The 18,399-nt window shown below is 41.5% G+C and overlaps 1 protein-coding gene across 3 annotated transcripts in view; it reads right to left on the bottom strand.

Moving 5' to 3' along the window:
- Positions 1–18,399, bottom strand: part of helz2a (helicase with zinc finger 2a) — a 109,840-nt gene that overhangs the window by 77,231 nt on the left and 14,210 nt on the right. For 2 of the 3 annotated variants that reach the window (XM_048550288.2, XM_048550287.2), the window contains 4 exons: positions 14,443–15,532; positions 12,867–13,050; positions 12,627–12,734; positions 1,245–1,753 (listed from right to left, as the gene is read on the bottom strand). In XM_048550288.2, coding sequence (XP_048406245.2) covers positions 1,245–1,753; positions 12,627–12,734; positions 12,867–13,050; positions 14,443–15,437 — 1,796 coding nt within the window. In that variant the 5' untranslated portion in view covers positions 15,438–15,532. Of the gene's footprint in view, positions 1–1,244; positions 1,754–12,626; positions 12,735–12,866; positions 13,051–14,442; positions 15,533–18,399 lie in introns of those variants that run through there. The other variant, XM_048550289.2, reaches the window with a different exon arrangement.

Raw genomic sequence — 18,399 nt, 5'->3', positions numbered from 1 at the left:
GAGTGTGGTGATCGCGAAAGGCATTATCGGTGGAATTCTGGCTTAGCTGGAAGTTACTGCAATGGCCCAGTTTTGGGGATGATGTCAGAACCTTTCTTCCCGCGGCATTCCACCCTAGCCCCATCCAATTTGTTTTGTCAAATAATGTGTTGATTTATCAGGAGTCTAGGCTGCTTTCTTGAATTTCTCATTGGAATTCAATAATATCCCATCGATGGTTTATTTGACTTTCCAAAACTGCACTGGGTCCTGATTGAGATTGGCAGGGTGATCTCCTGGTTCATGGAATGTCTATCTCTTGTCTGGCTCTCTGAGGAGATATCCCTTTTTATGGGAGGGCAAAATGTCTGTCTGTTACATGCTGGGCCATAAAATTCTGAAATAGTACAGTAACAGAGCAGCTAGTTTATTAGGCTTTGGGTGAGTTCTGTAGTCAGCTATCAGTTAAAAGGGGAAAATTCGTGAAGCTCCGAAGAAACTTCAAAACCCACAGTTTCTCATGTCTGAAAAGTTTAGCACCTTATCTTTCTTAAGTAAGTGCTCATGCAGCGCCCTACTGAAGAGAGGTACATGGAATTTCAGCAGAATAGCTGTGGTCTGATGAATCAGGGCTTCATAAAGCAAAAAACAGCAGACGCTGGAAATCAAAAACAAAAATCTGAAGAAAGGTCTCTGAATCTGAAACATTAACTCTGCTTTCTCTCCACAGAACTGCTGAGTTTCTCCAGCAATTTCTATTTTTTGAATTAGGGTTTCAGTTCCCCAGACAATGAGACAGCCTTTGGAACAGGAGATAGATGCATACTAATCAGATGGGCTTCATCTTATATGCAAAGCAGATGTGCTTGCTGACAGAAGAAATAGAATGCAAAGTGTTTTACAATATGGGGGAGATGTAAACAAATTCCTACACTAACTGGAACAAACATTAAGGTGTGCCAGCCAATAATAAATGTAAATCCGATGGTCAGAAATAGATTAAATTGGAAAAGAACAGAAACATTAGAGCTGCTCTAGCATATATTCAAGTAAGTCTAACAGATAAAGTCTACAATCTTGCAGGGCTTGCAAAGGCTAATAAAATAGATGCCATTATCATCTTATAGAACACCACCATCTTCAGGAGCTGACTGTTCCTCCATTTAGATCCAAATTGGCTAATTCTCTCCTTACTGATTTTGGGCTTGAGCAAGACATTTTTTTTGTTGATACTGCTTGAAAATTTTTCTCATCAGATATGTTACCTTGCAACTACATCTTCTTCAGCTTTTTCCTCTTGATACAAAAAATTATGCATTCTTTCTCTGTAATTCACACGTGTTATCTGAATGCTTGCCATATCTTTGACTTTATATTCCAATGATAAAGCAGGTGATTTGTATTTCTGCATCACCAGAAGTTCATTCTCAGTTCTCTCCATGCAAGGCACAATTCTCCGATTGCCACTGTGCCACCTCTCCAGATCAACAAATTGGATGCCATTGTTTGAGTTTTCAGGAGTTTGGAAATCGTTCATTTCACTGATGTAAATCTTCCTGACAAGGACAGGACGGCTTCCAAAATCAAAAATAACCCACTGGTCATAAATTCCTAAGTTCACAGCTTCGAATGAGACCCCAATATGATACGAAGTTTCTGATGACCGGAATTTGATGCCTTCAGCAATAGAACACTTCTTTGGTAAATCTTTTCCTTCTAATGAGAACACGGCACCCGGGGCTCTCTTCAGCAGTGCAACAAACAACAATGGTTTCTATATACAACAATAAGGTAGAATTAGTGAAATTCTTCATCCAAGTCAGACATAAGTGTATCAACATTTTTCCAACATATAAAGGGCAAAACAGAGAATAAGGAACAAAATAAGGACAGCCTACGAGATAACATTTCAGGTCATTCAGACAAGGCTACTGTTCAACAAAAATTACCAGCTTCATTCAGAGATCTCACAGAAAAGATCAGTTTCTGAAATATAGTACCTCCTTTGAACTTAAGACTGTCACATTGCTAGACCAAAGATAGGAAAATATACTGCTACATTTATCAGTGTTCAACCTGCTTTGGGGCTGTTAGATAACAATAAATGAATGACAAACAATGGGAAAGGTTTTTATTTAACAGCACTGATGCTCTTTCATCTCAATACAACAAAAAGGAACAAATGATCAAAAGGTGCTTCCCTTGCTAATAGGTTGGCAAGCATGAGGAGTGCATAAAATTGGGTAGCATGCTAATGGTGCCATGCTCATCAGCTGCCCCTCCACCTTGTCCCCACACCCTGCTTCCATCAGTATTTTACCCAGGGCAGGGGAGGTGACAAGCTCTGCATATGCACATGGGCCAATTGTGGTCCTTCAGGAGTAATTACTAGCCACTTGAGGCCTCCTTCCACTGTCATTGGGTGTTTACTTTTGGCAGTGGAGGCCTTTGCCAGGTCTCCCCAGGACCCAAGCAAGACCTGTCAGTCTGGTGGACTGGCTGGGAGGAGGTGTACTTCCTGTTCATCAAAGTCCCCTCCCAAAAATTATGAATACCTTCCCAGATTGTCCCTTATCCTGACCTGTCACATCAGCACCAACCCCCACCCCACCAACATTTCCTTTAACCAGGAGTCTTTCAGGCTGTACTCCATTGCCAAATGTCTCCTTGAGAGACTGCTGCACCTCCTGGTGGCAGTGCTCAGATAAGACAGCTTTTGGTAATTGGATTGGTCAGCAGCTCTCTGAGGCAGGACTTGCTCGTAGGGATGGACATCCACCTCAGCCAATCAGAGGCTTGGAATGATCCCATTCTGACTGCAGCTAAGTGGAAAGAATGTCAACAGATGCAGGTTAGATTCTCTCTTGTTGAAGGCGGTCATTGCCTGACACTTGTGTGGTATGAATATTAGGTGCCATTTATCAGGCTAAACCTGGATGTTGACTAGGTCTTTCTGCATCTGGACATGGACAGTTTTAGGATTGAAATGGTCAGCTTTATACTTTCACGAGGTGTGGGTACCCCTTTGATCCACGATAACTCCTCCATTCTTCAGTCGTCCCACTGCGTCACGATCCATGTTTACCCAGTGACCTTTTATCTGCCCCTTTTTAATTGAGCTCCTTTATGTCATGATTAATGACCCCATTTCACCCACTAAGGCCTCATACTAGCAAGGTGTCACTGCCTCTATGAGCCCTGTGCCCCTCCCAGCTCAAGGCCACAGTGACTACGAACTACCTTGATGTCTCCTTCAAGGCCCTTGAATGCTCTTCCCTGCCCTATCAGATTCCACCCTTTTATACCTTCTATCCATCCTTAGCCAACTAAGTATGCTTCCCCTTTCACTCTACATGTTGCCATGGTCTTCATGTGCTTGCAGTGAGTTTGTCACGTAAGCTGTAGACACATGTATCGTGCCTGGCATTGATACAGCACCATGACATTTACCAACATGTACCCTCACCATTTCCCATTGCAGCTGCTTCAGTCCTGCATTCAGATGTCCCTCCCAGCCACAGGCTGCCTTTTTCCCATGTATATTGAGTTGCCACTCTGAGACAAAAGCTCCTGCTTGAGCTTCTGCACTGAAGTGCTACTGTGAAGAAGAAGCTGGCTCATTGCTGTTTTTCGACTGAGTTCCAATTGGGCACCTTGGACGTGCCAACTGCATGAGTACTGAGAAGGTTTTGCTTGGGGCATCAAAACTAAATACCCACCCAGACAAGAGGCAGAAGGTCAAGACAAAAAGGTACACAATAGTATGTACAGTCAAGTTTCTGAAGCAAGCATCTTAACTGTGCAGAAGTTAATTGGGAAGATAAACATAATTCCTGGATCTTAATTGCTAATGTTTAACTCAATGGTGGGAAACTGACTTTGAGACTCTCTATCAATTAACTCATCATGCTCACCACTATTCCTGTCACTCTACGAGTGGAATATTACATCCATAGAATAGAATAGCCTTTGTAGTCACATACACCCAAATGAGTGCAGTGAAAAGTTTGTAATGTTGCCATTTTGCTGCCATCTTACGTACAGGGATCCTAGGTTACAGAATTGAAAGAGTATTTCAGAGTTTTACAGATAATTTTAGAGGAGGTTAGAGAGATTGAGAGGCAAGAAATCTAGGAGGAGGAATTCCAGAGTTAGAAACCTGGCCCAATGATCAAAACTGTACTAAATTAAACTGCCAGTCAAAGACTTATTCTCAGCAAAGTAGAAAGCAAAGTCCTGTCCATGTAGAAATATCTTGATATCATCAAGTTTGCAGGAGACACAAGAATAAGTGGGAAGGCAAATGATAACATAAAGAGTCTGTAGAGGGAGAGATACAGGTTTGGTGAGTCAGCAAACATTTGGCAAATGAAATATAATGTGGGTAAATGTGAGGCTGTGCATTTTAGCAGGAAGAATACAGGAGGTGAATACATTTTAAATGGAGAAAAAAATGGAGAAAGTTTGGCACTTGTATAAACCATGAAAAGGTGGTACCTGTGTTCAGCAAGTAATTGGGAAAGTAAATGGAATGTTGACCCTATAGTTTAAAGGGAATGGAATACAAAGACCGGGAAGTCTCGCAAAAACTGTACCAGCACTAGTTTGACCACACCTACATTACTGAGAACAGTTTTGGTCCCTTATCTAAGAAACGATATACTGCCATTGGAAGCAGAGGAAGTTCTCTAGGTTGATACCAGGCATGGAGAGAATTTCTCATGAAGAGAGATTGTAGGCTTAGCCTGGATTCATCGAGAGCTCAAAGATGACTGGCGACCTTATTGAAACAGATCAGTTTTTGCAGTCCTTGACAGGGTAGATGCAGAGAGATTGTTTTCCCTGCGAGAGAGTCCAGGACCAAAAGATAAACCTTATAGTAAGCAGCCATCCAACTGGGACAGAGATAAGGAGGAACATTGTCTCTCAGAGGGTAGTGAGTCTCTGGAATTCTTTACCACAGAGGGCTGTAGAGACTGAGTCATTCAGTATATTCAAGGTTGAGACACACAGATTTTAAATCATTATGAGAATCAAGCATTACTGAGAAAGAGAGGAAAGTGGAGCTGAAGATTAACAAATCATTTTGAATTCTGATATAATTCTTCTTCAGACTCAAAACATCGACTCTATCTATCTCCATAGATGTTGTCAGACCGGCTGAGTCTCTCCAGCATTTTTTACTTTTATTTCAGATTTCCAGGTCCCGCAATATTTTCCTTTTAATAAAAATGTTGGCTAGGCATTTCACCTCTTCTGACATCACTTTCAAGCATGACTGTGATAATGAGCTGGAGACAGGGGTGAGAACATGATTAACAGCTACAATGGGTTTTCAATTTTCAGCATTCAAGTGTAAGCTTGTCTGTTTCTCTGTAACTACAGCCTTGAATCACTGCAACCAATCTGTCTGTAGATCAAACCTATCCTAAGTTGTCAAGTATAGCGAATCTACATCATTTACTTTCCCTGGATGATGGTTACTTTCGTAAAACATCATAGGAATACAATACACCTGTGAATACTATCAATACAATGGACAATTCTGTGAATGAATTTCAACAATAAAAAATGGGGACTCTCCTAGTCATCGCTGGGAGAGTCCACTGATCGCACTTGCCTGCATATCTTTGAAAATGTTCCCAAAATATTCTTAAAACTTGAAAAATGCTCCAAACATTAAACTGGAGATTTTGGTTGCTAGGAAACTAATACGATGCTCCGAAAGAAATACCATGATTTTTAAAAAAAGACATTACTAAGAAACTGACTACTATATCCCAAAACAAGTAGAAAATGTATATTTTTAAAAGTTACTTTTAGTCATTTTTAGATCCAGGTGTGGAAAAATGCTTTTTGTTACAAACTAATTTTCAGCTATATTAATTTAGATTTTACGTAGTTGTTTTTGTATAAATCAGTTATAAACAAATTTTCAGCTGTATTAACAAAATTACATTTTAAAACATTCTGCTGTTGTTTAGGTTCATGGCTAACTTTGCATTCGCTAACATGCAGTAGTGCTGGAACAGGAATTCAACAACATAGAACACTCTCAAAGCAACGTACTTTCCTAATCAATCTGCTCCCAGATGTTATTCCACACTTTGGGAGTTAAATCAGGATCTTGAATATACTTAATGACCTAGCCTCTATGGTAAAGATGTCCACAAATGCACTCCCCTCTGAGGGAAAAAATTCCTCTTCATCTTTGCCCTAACTGGATCCGAGAGACACTCTACCACTGCTCCACAAGAACTACACAGTTTTTGATCTTTTAAATCAATCTGTTCGGACATACTACAATACACCTCCAGACCAGGTGGGACTGGAACACCTGCCTTCTGTTTCAGGAGCAGGAACATGACCACTGCGCCACAAAAGCCCCAGTCTCAGAGCGAGCATAATTTCAAGAACAATTTTCACTTGGATCAGTGATAATTCCTAACTACACTGATTGAAGTGAAAACCATTTCACGATCTTGAATGATGCAACTGGAGTGAGCACAAGAGTGCATCCTTTTCTTCACTTCTCCAGTCCCTTCCCACTAACATCTGTGATTTCTCTGACACTTTACAGTTTCAGAATTTCCAGTTCATGGGTTTCAGCTGGATGTGCAATCCGTTTGTACATCCATCTCCCATCAGGATGGTTTCAGGGCCCTTTCTTCTGCCTGGAAAACGGCCTGAACCATCCCCATCCACCACAACCCATCTTCACTTGGCCAAGCTCGTCTTAATTTTGAACAACTTCTCCCACAGACCTCAGTTATACTTGTTTCTTTTTCGAATATGTAGAACATTCCTTGTTCCAGTCCTACACGGACTCCCACTCACAAATCTCTCTCCAGTACACTAATCACATCATCGATGCAGCTTCCCTCCCTTGTCCAGGATTGGAAAAATGTATCAATTTCATTTCCAATTTTCACCCGCTCTCCCCTTCACTGAATCTTGATCTGACTTCTCTCTTGTTCCTCAACATTTCTATTTCCATTTCTGGGGATAGGCTGGCCTCTGATATCCACTACAAACCCACCGACTCCCACAGTTACCCTGACTATATATCCTTAGACTCTGCTTCCTATAAAGACTCTATCCCAGTCTCCCAGTTCTCTGTCTCTGTCACATTGGTTCTGATGTTGCCAACTTCAACGAATGGTTCTCTGAAATATCCACCTTCTCACTCAACTGAGGATTCCTTATCATTATGGTTAACAATGCCCTCAGCCATAGCCAACCCATCTCCTGCACTTCAGTCTTCACCCCCTCTCTTACCACCCACAATAGCAGTAGGTTCCCCCTTGTCTTCACCTACCATCCCACCAGTATTTACATCTAGAGGATCAACAGCCAACATTTTGGCCACCTCCAGATATATATTCCACCACCCCCCGCCTCTCTTGTCAGCCTGCTGCGGGGACCATTTCCTCTGGGACACCCTAGTCCACTCCTCGTTCACTTCCCACAGCCCTACAGCACCTTCCCATGCATTTACAGTAGTGTAATACCTGCCCATTTATTTCTTCCCTTCTCACTATCCAAGGCCCCAGACATACCTTCCAGGTGAAGCAGTGATTTATCTGCACTTCACTCTATCTAGTCCACTGTATTCACTGTTCACCAAGTAGCCTCCTTTACACTGGGGAGATGAAACGCAGACTGGATGATTGCTTTGCAGAACGCCTACGTTCAGTCCACAAAAGTGACCCTGAGCTTCTGGTTCCCTGACCAACATCTCTTTCTCAGGCTTACTGCAGCCCTCCAGCAAAGCTCATCGCAAACTGAAAGAATGCAACTCATTTTCCCCTTTGGAACCCTGCAGCCTTCTGGACTCAATATCGAGTTCAATAATTTTAGGGCCTGAGCACATTCTCCCATGTCCTTACTCCAAACTCTCACACCAGGCCTTGTCATCACATGAGCTGCTACGACGAACCACCTAGTATCAGCCACTAATAGTCCCCATTAGCAGCCATTTATTCTCTTGAACTGACATTTACCCATTCTTGTTTTTCTCTCTCTCTCTGGGCTCCATCTCCAGCTCTTGTATACTCCTTGCCCCTCCCTCCACCCTATCTTCTGTATATATACCAACCTTTTCCTAGTTACAACCAGTTCTGAAGAAGGGTTACTGGTGCTGCCAGACATGCTGAGTTTTTCCAGCAATTTCTGATTATGTTTCACAACAGTCGGAGTCTTTCACTCGATTTTATCCTGTTTGTTTGCTTGGTTCTGTATGAATCCCGCACATCACTTAGGTGCTATAATATTAGGATAATGAACTTCACAATGTTTCAGACTTTGACCTATGTGCTCACCCATGTTTGCAATGCAAATAGAAATGTCAATGTTCGTGACAGTCCAAAGTGTAGCGTGACTAAAAAAGTTCATATGAGGAATCTACCAGATTGGATCCAATTCAATATCTTCTGGATATTATTTTTCATTAGTTGTATCATATTTTATCAGTCAAGGATTCCCAATTTGGTTTGATTAAACTAATAGATTCTAATATATCTTATAGGTCATTTTAAAAATTCAGTTTATAAACAGTTGCTGAGTACAATTTAATGTAGAGCACAAGTGCTGAAAAGGAGACACACTGTTGAAACTTTTCAACTGCAATCATCTAAGATAGAATAAATTTCAAAGGAAGCACAATTCACATTGTGTGAGTAAAAGGTGCCTCCGTTAGATTGATGACTGTATCGGCGCCACCTCGTGCTCCCAAGAGGAGCTCGAACAATTCATCCACTTCACCAACACCTTCCACCCCAACCTTAAGTTCACCTGGGCCATCTCCAACACATCCCTCATCTTCCTGGGCTTCTCTGTCTCCATCTCAGGTCACCACCTACAAACTGATGTCCATTTCAACCCACTGACTCCCACAGCTCCCTGAAATACACCTCCTCCCACCCACCTTCCTGCAAAAATTCCATCCCCTATTCCCAATTTCTTCGCCTCCGCCGCATCTGCTCCCAGGACAAGGCATTTCACTCCCATACATCCCAGAAGTCCTCATTCTTCAAGGACTGCAACTTCACCCCTGCAGTGGCCGGGAATGCCCTCGACCGTGTTCCCGCATTTCCCGCACCTCATCTCTCACACCCCGCCCCTGCAATAACCACCAAAAGAGAATCCCCCTCATCCTCCCATACCAGCCCACCAACCTCCGGATACAACGCATCATCCTCCGACACTTCCGCCATCTACAATTCGATCCCACCAACTTCAAAATCTCCCCTCCTCCCACTGCATCCCAAAACCAGCCCAGCTCGCCCCCGCCTCCCTAACGTGTTCTTCCTCTCAACTATCCCCTCCTCCCATCTCAAGCCGCATCTCCACTTCCTACCTACTAACCTCATCCCGCCCCCTTGACCTGTTCTCCTCTCCACCTATCTTCTCTCCTATCCATCTTCAGTCCGCCTCCCCTCTCTCCCTATTTATTTCAGAATCCTCACCCCATCCCCCTTTTCTGATGAAGGATCTTGGCGCGAAACATCAGCTTTTGCGCTCCTGGGGTGTTGCTTGGCCTGCTGTGTTCATTCAGCCCCACACTTTCTTATCTCGGATTCTCCAGCATCTGCAGTTCCCATTATCTCTGACAAGTTGGCAAGTTGACTCTAGTCTCAAAAACAGGCCGCTGATATTACACCAACAAGCAACTTAAGATTATCAATATGGCTTGCAAGGTGGCCCTCTTATGCTTCCTGGAAGCAACATTTATTCATCTGCAGGGAAAAGGATCATTTCCAGGCACTGTGCCTTTTTCGAATTAAACAATAGTATGGAGGACAATTGTCCCCCAATCAATTCTCTATGGCAGCACCTTGAATGATCAGAGTCAATCTGCCAGCCAATCAGCACTCTTTCTCATGCAGTACATTTGTTGTTCTCTTTGAAATGAGACACATGCCAGTTTGATGCATGAGTACAAGACAAAAAGCTGTGACAAGTATGTCTGCTTTTTCAACAATTTAGTTTACATTTATGGTATAGAGAGATTATTAATTCTGAAATTTCTTCTTTCTATAGGGCTGAACTTTCACCCTGGGAACAGGGAACAGAAGTCAGAACTGTTCCAGATCCCAGATCCATCCCTAAAATCATTACTCATTCCATGAACCTGTGACCAAGGCACCTCCTTAACTGGCATGTAGATAGATTCCCATCCAATTCAGGCAGTATCCAGGCTCCTAACTCTACAAGATCAATCACTGCCCTTCCGGTTTCAAGGGAGCACCAGGCTGCAGTAAAAGGTAACTAACTGTGAGTGGGTACTTACATTTTAAGACAATAGACTTCCAGGTAGTGGTATCATGGTAATGTCACTGAACTAGTAATCTAGAACTCCGGTCGAATGTTCTGGAGACATGGATTCAAATCCCACCACGGCAGATGGTGATTTAAATTCAATAAAAACTGTAATAAAAAGCCAGCCCAAAGTACAACCATCAATTATTGTTTCAAACCCGTCTAGTTCACAAATGCCCTTTCTGGAAGAAAATCTTCCATCCTCACCTGATTTGGCTTGCAAGTGAATCTAGGCCAACACGACGCTTAACCGCCACTGGGTAACAATGCTAGCATAGCCAGTGACGCTTATACCCTATGAATGAATAAAGCAAAACTGAGAACATTTTTATTTATTCATTTATGTGGTGTGGGCATCACTAGCTGGCCAGTATTTACTGCCCATCTCTAGTTGCCCTTGAGGTGCTGGTGGTGAGCTGCCTCTTGAACCGCTGCAGTCCACCTGCAGTGGGTTGACCCATAATGCCCTTAGGGAGGATATTCCAGAATTCTGGCCTAGCAACAGTGAAGGAACAGCAATATATTTCCAAGTCAGGACAGTGGCTGGCATGGAAGGGAACTTTAAGATGGTGGTGTTCCCATCTATCTGCTGCTCTTGTCCTTCTAGTTGGCTGTGGTCATAGGTTTGGAATGTGCTGTCTGAATATCTTTGGTGGATTTCTGCAGTGCACCTTGTATGTTGTACACTCTGCTGCTACTGAACATCAGTGGTTGAGGGTATGGATACATGTGGATGTAGTGCCAATCAAGTGGGCCACTTTGTTCTGGATGGTTTTTGAACACTGTTAGGGCTGCACTCATTCAGGCAAGTGAAAAGTATTCAATTACACTTTTGACTTGTGCCTTGTAGATGGTGGACAGGGTGTGGGGAGTCAGGAGCTATGTTACTCACTGCTGTATTCCAAGCCTCTGACTTGCTGTTGTTGCCAATGTGTTTGTGCGGTGAGTTTAGTTGTGTTTCTGGTCAATGATAAACCCCAGGATGTTGACAGTGGGGGATTCAGTGATGGTAACACCATTGAACGTAAAGGATCAGTGGTTAGATTGTCTCTTATTGGTGATGGCTATAAGCTGGCATACATGTGACGTGAATGTTACTTGCCACTTATCAGCCCAAGCCTGAAATATTGTCCAGATCTTGCTGCATTTGAACATGGACTGCTTCAGTATCTGAGTCACGAATGGTGCTGAACATTTTGCAATCATTGGCGAACTTCTCCAATTCTGACCTTATGATGGAGGAAAGGTCATTGATGAAGCAGCTGAAGATGGTTGGTCCTAGGACACTACCCTGAGGAACTCCTGCAGAGATGTCCTGGAGCTGAGATGACTGAACTCAAACAACCACAACCATCTTCCTATGGGTCCAGTATGACTCTAACCACCAGGGAGTTTACCCCTGGATTCCTATTGATTCTAGATTTGCCAGGGCACCTTGATGCTAAACTCAGTCATGCGCTGCCTTGATGTCAAGGGCTGTCACTCTCACCTCTTCTCTGGAAATCAGCTCTTTTGTCCATTTTTGAGGCAAGGCTGTAATGAAATTAGGAGCTGAGTGGTTGCCTGTCAACTGTCTAATATGGAGACACTGACAGATAAATGACTGCTTCCTGTTGTCAAACCGCTGATGTCCATTTGAGCCTGATAACAGGCTCCAAAAATCTGCCGAGAAAATCCTGCGCATGATTTTCACTATAAAACTTACCCTTCTAGTTTTCATAAATATCATAACTTCTTGGTACTTTTCCTCCTGTTTGCTACATTTCTACCTCCCTACATTGTTGGACTACACACACACATTAAACTAAGTTCAATCATAAAGCCCTATTGTTGATAAGACCCTTCTAAATGAAGTTTTACGTCAAAATTTATATATGTACACACATTTGGCATGTTGATTGCACTGTGTGTAATAAAGTGGCATCAAATCTTTCCTAGACATAACAAAAAAGGTGTGAGAAATGGAAAAGTTCAAACCAGTGTAATCACATTCATTGTATTGTTTTATACTTAAATCTTGTGCATGCGGATAAAAGTGAACATTTAAGTTTACCCAGTAGTTAATTAAAATAACTTTCATGGTTATTTTTGCAAACAAATAAAGAATGTTTATTTAACATGATATGTAGATGTCATTCCCCTCACTTAAGAGTCTATTGTATTATTAATTGCAAAAGATGTAAACAAAACTGAGTCATAGTACTGCTACGTAATGCATGCATCCTATAAAAGTGTTGCATCTCAAATTGTCTAGCTGGGCCAGTCTGTGTGGGAATCTTTCATTTCATATACACATGACAATATTTGAAAAAGAAGCAAATATCTACCTGTGATTCTATGTGGAAGTTCCACTTCAGTTTAGATCTTCTCTGATAATGGGTTATTTTTAAGGCAAAATCACATGAAATCGCAACATCATCAACTTTTTCTGACATCTGTAAATCAATAAACAATATTAAAGCAAGTGCAATGACAGGCTTATATTAAACAAAGTTGAATGCATGAGATTAGACTGAATACCATTGAGAAGAGACACAAGTGGCCATTGATGAAAGAAAACATCTTACAATCAGTATTTCATTCCTACAGTTCCTGTATTCCTCCATTATTCTGTCCTGATAAGGTAACAGCCCCTGGTGTTTTGCTGATCGCTTCCGTTTCTGAGCAACCTCTGACCGCATCAGCCATTCTTCAAGTTCTTCGTGAGAGTGAGCATGGATACAATTCTCCCCAAATTCACAGATGTCTACCCTTTAAAATAAAGCAACAAGCATACTCTTTAAGTCAAGCAAAGGCAGAGAAAATTCCCAAGATGCCTTGCACTGGTAAACAGCAACATCAGAACTGGCTTCATATTTAAATCACTGGGTATTTCATTTCCTCAGAAAATAGGAGGTTTTGTTAGGAATGACACTTTGTCTGCCTGCTAATAAAACAAGTTGATCTAGGAATGCCTTGATCCAGCAGTAGGTTCTTGGTTTCAAGTGAACGCGACAAATTGAGATTCTGAAAACAGGAGAATTTCCCTACAGGAATGGAAAAGGAGAAGATCATCTCTTTTTGACTGCATTCTACCCATGGCTCAAATCTTCTGCCTGCAGCTCAAAGTAGGTCATCTGTTCACTCTATTGATCAAGGAATGTTGGATGTACAGACAGGAGGGGCAATGCTGAAATTACGGATATTTACATGTGTGTGAAATGTTATTGCTTAAAATGCTCAAAAATTAAAGCAACTCATGGAAATTAAGCAATCAACCTCAGGAAAGAGAAATAAACAAATTTACGGTCAGGGAAATGTCTGTGCGCAATGCTTTCTCAAACTGTGAACTGATTTTAGAAGCAAAAATTCATAATAAACAGAAAAGGAAACTTGTCAGGAATCTATTAAGGAGCTATACTACAAAATAATTCTAAGTCGTGTTTGATATTAATGCGCTAGAATGAGCACTATGTTTTGAAAAATCAAGTAAATTAATCAGCTCAAAACCAAGTTTTGGTTACTGACATTATGAAATGAGGCCCTAAAATTCCTCACAACATGCAGTCACATCCAAACATTACAAGATCTTCAGGATGTACATTGGCCAAGAATACTTTACACTTACCAGCCCGTGAGGAAAAGGTCATTTAGACACACCACCCCAGCTTTGAGATAAACGCACCTCTTTTTTCAGAGATTTGTCTCAATGCCGTGGATATGGCCCACTTTGTCAGAGGTTGCTCAACCTTTGCTCATTCCATATACCAGCATCCAAAGAATATCTGGATTAAAAGTGAGCCAACCAAGCGGGAACTTGGAATGTGCCTCTGCCCTTGGCCCAAACCCACTAAAAACATTTTCCTAATAAGGAGGAGATAAATCTCCTGTAAATGGCACAATTGGGTCTTTGCCCCATCTCTATCATTTTATGGGATTGTGCTGTTCTTCTGTTGGAATTTCAGTGGGTCACCATTGTGAAATCTTCTAGATTTTCAGATTCAATTTTATTATTTCCCATTGCAGGACAATTTTCAATATTACATGACTCTTTCTGAAGAGGATAAATCACTAACAACATTCCAGAAACAGTGAATATTGTTCAAATAATTAATATTTATTTTCTGCTGGGTTAATATGGTAAATAACCAAAATTAAAATCACCTTGAACATAACTGATATTTCTTGGCTTTAAGAGGTGGCTTTCGGTGGTTCCACACAACTGTGGTGTCTTTCAAGACCATCTGAGCATGTTCTACGGACGTACAATGATTCTCAAACCCATCCTGTGAAGAAAAGGTGACGAGACAGACTCGACAATAAAAGTGAACATTGCTTTCTGCCACCCTTTCAGCTCCTGGTTTTCCATTCCAGTTTTGTTGCTGAGATAATTGAAGCAAAGTTGAACGCTTCAAACCTCGTTCTACCTCTGATTTCCATACCATCAGTTCAACTTCACTATGAGCAAAATTGCAATTGTTAAAACCATAACATAATAGCCCCTGCAGAACATTTTTGCAGCATTGTAGGTTATTTGGAGATGTGACTGGTCTAATTTCATAGTATTGTTTCATGCCATTGTTATCATCAAGGATATGCACCAATAACGGACTCCATCCATGCTGAGAGGTGAATGTACAAAATCGATGAATATTTTGATAGGCGATCTGCTGAGGGACACTGTAAAAACATATTGCACACAATTCAACAAACTGTCCTTCAAATTCATTAACAATTTCTTCCTCAACAGTTTGTTGTTTATTAGCTGTGCCTGAACATGGACTCCCATTGTTTGTTCTTTCTGCCACTAACTTCTTCAGTTTGTTTCGTTCAATTTGGTTGTTTCTTTCATAGTTCCACACACAGGCTTCTTCTTCACTCCAGGCAAACGTGCAGCGATTCTGCATCCTCCTGCAACCTGAGCCTTCCCTGTAGAAGGAACACACTTGATAGCGCACAGGATTAATGAAAGCTGGTCGTCTGCGGATAAGTCTCCAGCTGCCATTTTTGTCCTGTTGTTTCCTAGCAACAAGCTGGAGATTTTGGCATTTGTGGTTCACATTTTTAAGGACAATGGTACTTTCATTTATTTTATCGAAACATTGAGAACAAAGTAGCTGCAAATCAAGCACTTTGAATAGATCTTCCCCTCTTTTCATTCTCCCTTGAGAAGGCTACGTGCTGCTTATTTCCCAACAGTCTGCTGAATAGTCAAACTTCTGTCCCTGGGTTCTAAACGAGGTATGTGCAAGTCCTGCAACAACAAGAAGAAACAAGGGAAGTGTTTCTTTTAAAATCATACTAGTGATTGTAAATATTAGAAGAACATTTTAAAATCATATTTGTATTTTTACAATTTTACAATGACATGAAGTTATCGATCATTGATTGAAAGCACACTAAATGTTAGAGAGAGAACATACTACAGGACATGCATTACATTCAGAAATGGATTCTGACCTGATTCAAAATTACTACTGGCTGTAGGTGGTGAAGTTACTGGTATGCTTCCATAGGATATTGATGAGCATAGTGCACAATTGGGTCTCCTTACTTGTGAAAGTATTTGACAGCATTAGAACCAGTTCAGAGAATGTTCACTCAACTCATTCCTGAGATGAAAGAGTGATCTTATAAGGAAAGGTTGTGACTGTATTCATTGGAGTTTAAAAGAATGAAAGGTAATTTAATTGAAACATACAATATCCTGAGGAGAACAGACAGGATAAATGCTGAAAGGATGTTTCCCCTTGTCAGAAAGACTAGAATTAGGGGTTTCAGTTCAAATATAAGTAATCTCCAAGTTAAGACTGAGATTAGGAGAAATGTTTACCTCAGGTTTCAAGGCTGTGGCATTTTCTTCCCAGGCAGCAGGGTCACACAACAATTTTAAGGCTGAATTAGGTAACTTCTTGACTTAAAAAGAAGTCAAAGGCTTTAGCTATTGCACAGGAAAGTGCAGTTGTGGCATAATTAAGTCAGCCATGAATCAATCAAATGGCAGAGCTGGCTCATGGCTTCATATCTGCTCCAAGTTTCCATTTTTGTATGTATTTCCACACCCAAACCCACCCGATCAATGCATGCTCTGGTCACTTATGTGGACGAGTGTAGGGAAATTAATGGAACTTGAGAGGCAGCAATAAAATGACCCTAAGGTCATTCAGTAGTGAAAGAACATCTACAGTAGTCATCTCTTTCCCAAAATTTGCCCACCAGTATTGCAGTTCTGGCTTTCATAGCAGTCACAATACATACGACTGCATTCTCATTCTGCAATATGGTCCAATTGCATTTCCTGTGGGACTAGTGGTGAGCTCCTTCTTAGCCGTGGAATATCCAGAGACTTTGCTTTGTATGAGAAATGACCCTGGATCAGGGAATGGCTCTGCTGGGCAATATTACATGGGAATGGATCAGAAGTCCAATTCCAATGTTACTCCTTCATCTGAAGAAAAATCCAGCCTAGTGTGTGGCAGGCTTCAAATGTCCAATTTTCTCGTGTGCAGTAATGAAAGCACCAGTGAATGTCCCACAGCCCAAGGTCATTGCCATAAACCATACCAACTCAATGACTACCAACTTATTCAGCATGGAGGAGAAGCCGAAACCTTCCTGATCATGTGGATTGGTACTCAATAGCCACGGGTAGACAAGGGTATATAATAAACTATTAGACTCGCGACTATTACCTTTGAATTGACGATCCAGCCTCATTCATTAAATTATTTGTTATATCTCAATACTAATTTTTACTTATCCTGATATTATTTGAAGCTGGAAAGGCAAAGTACTTTTTATTTTAGTATACCGCTCTTGGACAAGGTCAGAGCAAACAACTCAGATTTTGTGCAGCAGGGCAAACCAACAACATATAACCTCTGGCATTGAATTCAAAATGCAGAATGCAGTGGACCTTATATTTTTATTCAATAGATTAGAGGTAACTATACTAAGCAATATATTATTTACAAATCTCCTTCCTCAGGTCTGTGCGGAGTTTGCACATTCTCCCTATGCCTGTGTGGGTTTCCTCCGGGTGCTCCAGTTTCCTCCCACAGTCCAAAGATGTGCAGACTAGGTGGATTGGCCATGCTAAATTGCCCGTAGTATTCCGGGGCGTGTGGGTTATAGGGGGATGGGTCTGGGTGGGATGCTTTAAGGGGCGGAGTGGACTTGTTGGGCCAAAGGACCTGTTTCCACACTGTAGGGAATCTAATCTAATCTAATCTAATATACTGCCTGCATTCCAACTGAAGTTCCATCCTTCACATCTTGAATCTACTCAGAATTACAGGTAACTCTTAGAGACACAATGTTTCTTGGACAGCTCTTCACACCAGGTCCCAAGGTTCATGCTCAGTACCCTGATCTACACACATGAAGTTTCTCTGTAACAGCACAGACATATTCAAAGCTGTTCTGTTCACAATTTAATCTTTTCTCAGCTCTGGCCAGTTCTGAAGAGTCATATTCAACTCAGAATATCAGCTCTGTTTTTCTCTGAATAAATGCAGCCTGAATTGCTGAGAATTTCCAGCAATATCCTTTTCTTTCATTTTAGAATTTCAGCATCCACCATACTTTCCTTCCACCATTTTCCCCTTTCATAAGTTAATCTGGGTTTTTTTTTCCGTTCAAATAGGTGGAGGCAAATTTCAACAACATCTTAAAACTGGTCACATGCAAGATTAATCCTGCCCACTGATTCCAATGGAAGCATTACATCAATTTTGTGCTGTCTGCTAGCTAATATGATTGGATCGTGTAGCCATCTCTAAGTATGCTGTTGAGAGGCAGCACGGCTCAGCACGTGGTCCAAACTCATAAGAGGCTTACACTACATAAAGCTTGCTGGCATTGCTTGAAGCAGCCTGCATCTGTTAAAAGGGTAATATATTATTCCTGTAGCAGAATCTAAAAGTCATTCTGCAACTGATTCTGCCCCATGAAACTCTCAACAATAGCACAACATCGTAGAAATGAGGGTCCAAGATTCTCCAAGCCAGACCAGAGGCTGTTCGAAGAGGGAGACAGGCTATATCCACAGGGAGCCAGAAAATCCTCCAAATTTTCAGAAGGTGGTGCAATAGGATATTCATGAAGGTCAGCTCCAGGATA

This window comes from Stegostoma tigrinum, chromosome 19 (assembly GCF_030684315.1).
Source record: "Stegostoma tigrinum isolate sSteTig4 chromosome 19, sSteTig4.hap1, whole genome shotgun sequence".
Taxonomy (NCBI): Eukaryota; Metazoa; Chordata; class Chondrichthyes; order Orectolobiformes; family Stegostomatidae; genus Stegostoma; species Stegostoma tigrinum.
Note: the sequence above shows the minus strand (reverse complement) of the source record. Positions and strands in the feature narration are given on the sequence as shown.